Source organism: Carassius gibelio, chromosome B19 (assembly GCF_023724105.1).
Source record: "Carassius gibelio isolate Cgi1373 ecotype wild population from Czech Republic chromosome B19, carGib1.2-hapl.c, whole genome shotgun sequence".
Taxonomy (NCBI): domain Eukaryota; kingdom Metazoa; phylum Chordata; class Actinopteri; order Cypriniformes; family Cyprinidae; genus Carassius; species Carassius gibelio.
Window position 1 is genome coordinate 23,073,070 of NC_068414.1, and position 10,159 is coordinate 23,083,228.

Sequence of the window (10,159 nt, forward strand, 5' to 3'; positions counted from 1 at the left end):
GACCAAGCCAAGGAGGAGGCAATAGCTCTTGTTGAGTGGCCCTAATGTGAAAGGGGTATTCCAAACCTTGGCTCATAAAAGCAACCATGGACAGCATCCACAATCCAGTGAGAATGCCTCTGTTTTGAAACATCCCATCCCTTCATATTACCACCGTAGCACACGAAAAGTTAATCAAAGAGCTGAAAGATGGCCGGAGTGTCAATGTAAGTCCTCAAACCGGAGTCTGTTTACAAAGCACATGCAATCATTGTCCACACACACAAAAAAAACATGTAAATCTATATCCCCTAGCCAAAGTTAGGGCGAGAAGAAGTGCAGTTTTTAGAGAAAAGCTCCTTCACAGCAATGTGAATGCCAGCTCCAAAACCTTCGGGTTTCAAGTCCAAGTCTTTAACCATCAGGCCACAGCTGCCCCGGTGGGTAGTAACCACCTTAATAATGGTCCGGACTAAAGGGAGTGGGGCTCCAGCACAGGAACCAGGGTGAGTGAGTATGATCCATTTCTTATAAATATGTTTGTATTAAATTGCTGGTGGTTATGTGTGTATTAATCCTCTGTGAGTTTTCTTTTAATCGTTTCAATCACAGTTTACTAAAAACTTGTCGATATTATGTCCAGCCAGTATGATGGCCCTGATTCCGGCTTCATGCTTCTGGTATCATGCGCCAGGTCATAGGTTTCTGCTGGAGCCTTCATGATCATCAGGCCCAGCACTGCAAAGAATTTCCTGGAGGTCCGGCCAGGTCATCTTGAGGGGCTTCCTGGTCACCTGGATATCTCTTATTGCTGATGCATCGAGTGGAAAGAGAGGCCTGCACTCTGGCCTGCACTCCCCTCAGCATGGTGGCATGGGCATACTGTTCCCCATAGCGACCCCTAGAGGATCCAGTTTGAAGTTCACTTGAAAGGGAATGTCTCAGGTTATGAATGTAACCATGGTTCCCTGAGTAGGGAATGAGACACTGTGTCCTCGAGCTTCCTGTCATGCTTCGGACACAAGCTTCAGAGGAAGAAGTAAATGACGTGTTCTTCTGGTGCCTATTTATCTATAGTCGCACCGGTAGTGATGTCAGGGGCTGTTGCTGGCCAACTTCTTGGTGTTTTTTCAATTTATGCCTCAGAAACGGATCATGATGAGGCGTTCCCCATAGCGACCCCTAGAGGTCGCAGTGTCTCATTCCTTACTCCGGGAACCATGGTTACATTCGTAACCTGAGACGTTTTTTTTTTTGCTCACAAAAAGTATTGACTATTTTACCGATGTCTACGTTTCTGTGATCCTGGTAATCCTTGTTGTATATTGAGGGTCAGAGAGCTTTCAGATTCCATCATAAATATCTTAATTTTTGTTCCGAAGATGAACGAAGGTTTTACGGGTTTGGAACAACATGAGGGTGAGTAATAAATGACAGAATTTTCATTTTTGGGTGAACTAACCCTTTAACCTAAGGCAAATCTCAATGATGCAATATTTTAACTTTAACCAACTAGTACATATGACTATGACATCCATACCTTATTCCAGAAAAGATTCTCACCCAATGCTGAATGGATTTGTACAACTGGAGCTCACTACATGAAGGCCAACTTAAATAAATGGAATGCAATAACATTTAACATACATCGCAATTACACAGAATGTCTCTATCATTTTATAAATCTATTTTTTTATTCATCCTAATGCAAGTAAAAATAAGCACTTCTTTCGAAAAAGATTATCAAACAGTTTGACAAAAATATGTACAATAATATATTCTGATTTGATAGTTTTTTTGTTTTTGTTTGTAAATACAAATGTGTGGTTTTAATCAGCAGTTAGTATTTCATTACATATGTGGCTTGACCTTCTATGAGACCACAAGTAGAAAAATGAAAATATAATTATTCCCATAAGAGGACAGTTAAAGTTTGACAATTAATTATCATTCCCCTCTAGATTTGCATGACAGTAGCAAATTCTAGCAAAAAAAAAACACTTAATCTTACAACAACGTTAAACAAAACTGTATCATATTATTTGGCAACATACACAAAGAAATGTGTGAGGACTATTTTGTGAAAAATCCATAATGCAAAAATGTTTGTTTCTATTCCCCTTATATAATTTGCTCCATTTTATGTAAAGGAGGGGGATCTAATTTTTGTCCTGTAGAGATTGCTACCGTGGTTGGAGATGAATAGTGTCAAGTCAGTTAGGTTATGTCATACACCGCTAAAATACACTGTCATACACCGTGTTCTAAAATTGGCTCAAAATATAAAACATATTTGATATCCTCAAACTGGATGGAGTCATAGTCTGAAGCTACAAACCATAGTCTGTGCCCATTACATACTACAAAATGTTCTGTGAAATCTATCAACTCCAGCATCTAACAGTTGCAAACTGGTGTTGACTTTTGCCAACTAGCTTCAACTCATCCAGACTTCAAGCTGGGTCAAAGATTGGGGGGAAATGTGTGTGGTGTATTCCAGAATGTTACACAACCAAAGTCACAGGGTGAATAGGTTAAACAAAGACCTATTCAATCAAGAACAGAGCTGTAAATTGGTTCTGATTGGTAGGCTGGTGTCTACCCAGCTGTTGGGGCACTGAATCACACTTGACCACGCACTAATCTCATCTTCTGTTGAGTCCATCCAGCAGACAGCCTGACCATAACTCACACCTGCAACATATGAACACAGTCTTAACTCTCAGCTATGTATATATTCTAAGTATATTATGTTCAAATCTGTGTTACCTGAGCCTGTGCTGAGTCGCACTCCACCCAGACAGCTGGAGGGATGTTGATTCCAGACCGTTATCTCTGCACAGGCCTGAATGAGGTCGCTAGACTGAAACCCGTCATAAACCATGGTGTGGTTGAACACTGGGTTGACAGATCCTCGCACCATCCGAGTCTGCTGGCCACTGATGCCACTCTCATCTGGTAATACCACGCTGTACAAACACAAACCATACTGATGTGCTCAGCAAATAACATACAAAAACAGACAAACTACTATGAATGTGCACACACCTTTTTACATATGTACTAGGTGCGCCACGTTTAGAGGGCAGTAGACCAACAATCTCCCTCAACCAAATATGGAGCTCACCAGTCGGTGGACAACCACTTCCTAAAATAAACAAACAAAACAATACAATTTACACTGAGAGCATGACAGTATGGCTTAGTGAAATCACTAAAGACTTAAAGTTAGTCTGATACATAACATTTTTGCGGAAAGTTTTTAGCATTTTATCAGATTTGTAACCAGAAGCTGAAAAACGGGTTGTCAATTAAACAACAAAGATGTTATTTTCTACTAAAATGAAAGCTTGAGGGTTTCACATTTGAAAATTAATAATTAAATGAACATTCGTTTTGCAATTGTAGTGTAAATTGATTTGCAACTACATTTTTTTAATGATTTTTTATTAGATCAAATTGCAATGACAAACTTTTTACCAAACTAAAAAAAAAAAAAAAAAAAAACTTAATAAAAAGAAGAAATATTTTATTTTTTATCTGCATTACTGTGAATTTAAGAATGTGTTATATTATTAAAATATCAACATAACCCAGGGGGTTCTTGAAGTAAATATTTTATGTGAAATTATTATATAATATTATATTATATTAGATTAGATTAGATTAGATTAGATTAGATTAGATTAGATTAGATTAGATTAGATTTGCTCTGCAATATAGCTTTTTATTGAGGGGAGAGTGGGCCCGTGCATAATAAATTAATAATGACCCACACATTATTTATCAATGGCCCTGCATATAAATGCGGATATAGAGATTGTAAATATGAACTGTCTAATAAGACTCACCATCTGAACCTGGAGGTACAAACTTAATTGAGAACAGAATGGTTCCTCTGCTGATGATGTCATCTGGACTCAACTTCACCTACATTAAGAGAAAGACTCTCATGATGAGAAGAATCAGAGAATCATTCAAATATATTTAGTTTTGTTGTGTGGTCATAGAATGAGGAAACATGGGATAACAGTGAACTTGGGTATACAATATAAATCCAGTTGCTGGTGAAAATGACAATAAAATGTTGCAATGACAAAATATTGCAAAAAATTTACAATAATGATGTTGTAATACTCGTATTATTTATATAAAACATTGATGTTATATTTTACAAAAAAGAAGGGGTGCACGATAAATTTTGGCCGATAATGCGCATCTCATCAGTAAAGCCGGTTATCTAATCAGCGGTAAATACCATCAGGTGCGTGTTTTCACATAGAGCAGCTGTTACTACACTGAGCTGTTGTTAACCGACAAGCTGCTGGAACCGGCTTTACTGATGAGATGCGCATTAATTATCGGCCGATATTTATTGTGAACCCCTACAAAAAAGTTAACATTTTTACATGCAATGATGGTTGAATTTTCTCATTTACATCTCAATGTTCCTATCCATGTTGCATAAGGTTTTTATGCATAATAGTAACCCTGATCAAACAGTTTATAATTGCTGGGCTAAGATATCTAACCATTTTTATGACTGCAGAAATATGGGTAACACTTTAGAATACGGTTCCATTAGTTAATGTTAGTTAATGTATTAATTAACATGAACAAATAATGAATAATACATTTATTACTGTATTTATTCATCTTCGTTAATGTTAGTTAATGAAAATACAGTTATTCATTGTTAGTTCATGGTAATTCACAGTGCATTAACTAATGTTAACAAGCACAACTTTTGATTTAAATAATGCATTAGTAAATGTTGAAATTAACATGAACTAAGACTTATAAATGCTGTAGAAGGATTGTTCTTGCTTAGTTCATGTTAACAAAAGTAGTTAACTAACATTAACTAATGGAACCTTATTTTAAAGTGTTACCGAAATATGTAACTATCCCGCTTGTCACAATTGTGACTGAACATAAAACTGATTTTTTTTTTACATACTTTTCCAAAAAAGAAATAAATCAACAAATAATTACTGATTATTTCAAAGGGTTACTAATGACACAGCATTTGGATATTTTCATATCTGGAAAAATCTGGGGTTAAACAGGATGTTTAATTCACTAAAGATATCAGATCATCTTTGAAATGGCCTTACTCTTGGCTGGAGGTTGTGCCAGGTTGGTTGGCTCTGGCTCCAGTCCCACTGAGCCAGCCTCACTTCCACTTCCCCCAGGAAGAGGTTTCTCCTCATTCTCTCCATGTGCCAGACTGACATACTGAGCACACGAGCCTTGAGCTCCAGTCTGCGCACTCTGTACTGGTATAGGCAACATTACATATTTGAGCCGAGAAATAATTCCTGGAAGTTTGATCGTGTATTTTAAATGCATAGGAATAATTTGTGAAATAATAAATTATTAAAACTTACTTTCATGGTTTCATCATAGACTGGATTTAATGTTTTCCTCTTCACTGCAGTTTTTTTCTTACTGCGGGATGTGTTGTCAGGGAGAAGGTAAACTTTAACATACCTGTGTTTAAGAGAAGGACAAAGACATGATAGCAAACTTATTTGTAATGTTTCAAAAGATTTGTATTTCAAATAAATGCTGTTGTTTTAAAGGGGGGGGGGTGAAATGCTCGTTTTCACTCAATATCCTGTTAATCTTGAGTACCTATAGAGTAGTACTGCATCCTTCATAACTCCAAAAAGTCTTTAGTTTTATTATATTCATAAGAGAAAGATAGTCTGTACCGATTTTTCCCGGAAAAACACGACCGGCTGGAGGTGTGACGTGTGGGCGGAGCTAAAGAATCACGAGCGCGAGTAAGCTTTTGTGTTGAGCACGTCTGGAAGCTGTGACACAGATCCAGAGGCTGAAATTGAACAAGAGCAGCATCAGCAAACGACGTCTCTATGTGGTATGTACTGAAACTGTATATATTTGCTTAGCGGTTTTGGAAAATGACTAAGTTCCACTTTATGTCGTCTTTTTTTTTTTTTTTTTTTAAGCTGTACATGTGGAAAGTGCAGTTTGATGACAACATCGCATGTTGTTTACTTGATGTGCTTATGCACCGATAGCTAAGTTAACAACACAGAGATATTTGAAGCAGTTTTACTCACCGCCTGCGGTTCCAACACACGATCGTGACCCTTTTTCGTTGGGACTGCATTATCCTTAAGAAATAAACGATGTGCAAACCCGACGTCAAGGCCTTATTGTAAAACAAGCATCTTCGAAATGCAGGGAACAAACACAAACACTTGCACAACTCCGTTGATGCTCTGTAAAAAATAAACTCCGTTCACTGGTCCCTTAATGCTGTTTTTTTTGGTAATCTGTGCAGGGTTGTCTTGCCCTTGCAACCAAAAACACACTCCTTTTGTGACATTTCGCGACGCTCTCGCTCTGATCAGTGAATGTCTGTGCTCAGCCTCTCAATGCTCTGCTATATAGGAGCGCGCACTCTTCCGGCAAAAGTGCCCTCAGGACCCATATAAGGAAATTCCGCTCCATCTAATGTCACACAGAGCCATACACGAAAAAAAACTTCAGAAACTTGTGACAAACCGGAAGGAGTATTTTTGGAACAAAAATACTCCTTCAAACGTACAAATACATTTTTGAAACTTGTCCATGTTTAGCATGGGAATCCAACTCTTTAACAGTGTAAAAAAACTCAGTATGCATGAAATAGCATTTCACCCCCTTTAAACATTCTATTCATCAAAATAATCCTTTAAACATCTAGCACGGATTCCACAGATATATTAAGCACCACTGCTATTGTCAATGCTGTTTGAAAATAATATAAAATAAAGCTTGGCCGCTTTGATAAGTAGTTGATAGTTTTGACTGAGTGAAAAGGACCACAGTCAACTTACGGGTCTGATCGATTTTTACGGGCCGACGCAAGATCTTGGCAGCGTATTATGTGCACATGGAGCTCCTCTTTCTTGACATCATACTGCACCGAGAACTGGATCCGCCCTGATACCACGACATCCCCGAAATCGCCCACACTGTACAGGCTCATCAAACTGCCGTTCATCTACCCACACAGAAACTGGACCGTTTACACCTTCAAAACTTGGTGCAGAAGTTCAAGTGTTGTGCTTGAGAGTGCATCTTACCATATGATGGGAGGCCAAGCTGCTAACTGACCCAAACCTAGTATAGTCTACTTCAGTGCTGCCAGAGTCCATGTCCCCATCACCCTCCGAGTCAATCTACCGAAACACACACACATACCGGTAATACAGAAGGTTTTCAGGGATGTGTGTATCTGAACTATTGGCTTTGCCAAACAGACCTGCAGAGATGGTGACGTATTCGGCAAAATTCTCTTCTCTTTGTCCTCAGACTCTCCAACACTTTCTGGAGGATTTAGGAAAAGTAAAGTAAGCAGAGTGGAGTTTAGATGCATTTATATTTTGTCTTTCATAATTTATCAGATGATTTCCCCACCAGCATAATTTATTTTACCTTTAACACAGTTTTCTTTTGCTGTATTGCTCTGTTCAAAGCAAGAATATTAGAAATATCACACATGCCGTAGCACATATATCACAAGGATATAATATAATCTACAATGTAAATTGACCTTTGTGATGTCTATAATCCTGGATTGTTGTTCAGGGCTAACCACGGGAATGCAACTAAAAATAAAGCATCACAAAATTAAAATAAATGATTGTAAGTGAAAATCATTCAAAATGCATGTTTTCAGACGTATAATTAACAAATCATGATTTTATGTGAACATGTTCATGCACATACTGTATACTTGCGTACAAAGCTAGTAAATGAGACACAAAAGAGCTTTTTTTTTTTTTTTTTTTACTGTATTAGAGGTTTAAACAGCATTTTAATCATTTTAATTGCCGGTTTCTCATTCAATAATGAAATATGACCATGCAGTTTATTAAGCCTTAAGTAGAGAGATGACACCAAAATTTGCACCAACCTTTCCCCATCTTCTTTTTCTCTTTCCTTCTCTTCCTGGCCATTGTCATCCTCTCTTACACTAATATTTTCCTGCAATTCTCTCTCTGTATTTTTGTCTTCCTCTCGCTGCTCATGTAGCTGAGAAGAGTTACCTTTTTCTTCTGTAAATATTGATGTCAGAGGTATATCTACAGAAATCAAACAAAAAACAAGAGTGTCGGGTGAGACAGCACATAAATACATAAACACTACAGGAATGACTAAGAGATCATCTGACCTTTTACACGCCTCTTATGGCGTATTGAAGCATGAACAACATCAGCTCCTCCCTTTTGATATCTCTTAGCACGCTCTTCATGAAACCACGCGCCCGAGAGACTGCGCAGACGGACAGGATCTGACACCGTCTGCTGCAGTTTCCTGAAAACAAACATTTCATCCTGCATTGCTCATATAACTTATATTTGCCAAATAAGTTCAGTATTTTACACAGACTGACCGTATTCTCCCTTCCTCTTTGTTGCGTAGTTCAGCATCTCTCTGCAGAACGCTGAAAATAACAGTCTGCTCCACCTCAGTCAGGTGACACAGATCTAGGAAAGGTTCCCCTTCCATTACAGGCACACCTCACACTGATCACACCTGGTTATTAAGATGATTTAGATGCGATTTTTGAGAATCCACACCCAAGAGTCGCAGACGGAAATGTGGGAATTGAACTAGTTGTGGTAATCACGAATGCACTAATGAGAGAATAAAAAATAAACAACTAGCAATAAAAAAAATATAAAGTTGATATTTTGATATCAGATGTATTCTTTTAAATGCAAGAAATTATAACATTCCTTAATGCTCCAACCTGCATTAAATGTTTATTAATGTTCTCCAGATGAAATAGAGAGACAATAAATCTCCCTAAAACTAGGGGAAAAAACATAGGCGTGTGAACAGCCCAGTGATACTCTTTGATACTTCGTTTAAATGTTTTCGATTCTTACAAGAAAAATTAGTTACATTATTAATATCGCATCGCCAACTAAATTTTCAATGCTTTTGTTAAGATTAGTTTTACTCTATTAAAAAAAATTATTTTAGCCCAAAATGTTATTTTTAATATTACCATACATCAATTACCGTAACGATATTAAATCAAGAAAACAGTAAACTAAATAAATTTGTTTTCCCAACCACTAAATTCACTTTGTCATTTCCAATATAAATGTTAATGAACATCAGTAAAGTTTTAATTCGGCTATGTGATGCTTGAATCGCGCACGCGCACAACAAACAATGACAAAAACAAGACAAAAGAAAACAAATGACCATTTCACTAGGACCAAGTGTTACATCTACTTCCACATATAACATAGACATAAGCGTATTATAATTTATTTATATCAAGCTGCAAAAGACTCCGGGTTAGTTAAACGTCCAATAGTCGAAGACGAATTAACAGATGGAGTCGCACCTGTCAAACTCTCTCACTTGAACCAAATTCAATCGTGGAAAGAAGCAATTGATGTTGACTTGAAGAACAATATGTAATACCTTTTCCTCATCGAATGTCTTCAGGCTTGGCCATTCTCGTAGTTTTTCTGTCAAGTTTAGCTGTCGGGTGTTTCTAAACACACACTCGTTTGTGTCTGATTTGGCAGGACTGGCACTCTCTCACACCCGCCCTCTGGCACAGAGCAAAATACGAACCGGATTCTCACACTTCACCGAGTATGCACTTCTTTTACTAATCACTTCACGTTCACACAGCATGTTATACATGTCTCTCCCCCTCACCCCTCTCTCTCTCTCTCGTCAGTATTGTGCTAGTAAGTAAAAAAAAAAAGAAGCCTGGCTGTAGTTACTTTTGTTTGGTATTTGAGCATAAAGAAGTATAACTTTTCACGTTTTTAATGTAGGATAGTATGGGGTGTTGTACCCAATTTTGACCCCCTGCGAAATTATTACCCCCCTCATTCAAATCGCTACCTGATTGTCTAATCCTAACCCCTTCCCCAAACCTACTCCTAAACCCTTCCAATACTAGGGAGGTAGTAATTTGACAGGGGGTCAAAATTGGGCACAACAGGTGCTTACATTGGATTACTTTTTTAAAATCAGCTTTTTTTGTGTGTGTAATGTGTGATTGCGTGGGTTGTAGGCTGTGACGTAATGTTCACATATTTATCTTTTTGGAAAAAAATAAGCCTTGAATTTAACATACCAATTTAACTAGCACTCAATTAACTTTGTACTTAATAAATAAATGAGA

General features: G+C 37.6%; 1 protein-coding gene across 2 annotated transcripts; it reads right to left on the reverse strand.

Annotated features, from left to right (window-relative positions):
- Positions 1–1,651: 1,651 nt before the first annotated feature.
- sytl1 (synaptotagmin-like 1) lies at positions 1,652–9,892 on the reverse strand. 2 transcript variants are annotated; one of them, XM_052583851.1, is made up of 15 exons: positions 9,442–9,892; positions 8,393–8,636; positions 8,171–8,313; positions 7,913–8,081; positions 7,550–7,604; positions 7,432–7,462; positions 7,259–7,323; positions 7,080–7,175; positions 6,831–6,997; positions 5,370–5,472; positions 5,097–5,258; positions 3,831–3,909; positions 3,028–3,127; positions 2,749–2,948; positions 1,652–2,673 (listed from the first exon to the last, which is right to left on the reverse strand). In XM_052583851.1, the coding sequence occupies exons 2-15, from the start codon at positions 8,506–8,508 to the stop codon at positions 2,534–2,536; spliced, it is 1,626 nt and encodes a 541-aa protein (XP_052439811.1). In that variant the 5' UTR covers positions 8,509–8,636; positions 9,442–9,892; the 3' UTR covers positions 1,652–2,533. The 2 variants fall into 2 exon arrangements, with proteins under 2 accessions (XP_052439811.1, XP_052439812.1); XM_052583852.1 differs by having other exon boundaries at positions 8,393–8,535; positions 9,442–9,679.
- Positions 9,893–10,159: the final 267 nt, after the last annotated feature.

Coding starts and splice junctions, on each gene's coding strand:
- sytl1 (XM_052583851.1), bottom strand. CDS start 8,508: ATGGAAGGGGAACCTTTCCTAGATCTGTGTCACCTGACTGAGGTGGAG. Junction 8,314..8,392: donor AAAGAGGAAGGGAGAATACG/GTCAGTCTGTGT, acceptor GTTTGTTTTCAG/GAAACTGCAGCAGACGGTGT. Junction 5,259..5,369: donor TCTATGATGAAACCATGAAA/GTAAGTTTTAAT, acceptor TGCCTATACCAG/TACAGAGTGCGCAGACTGGA.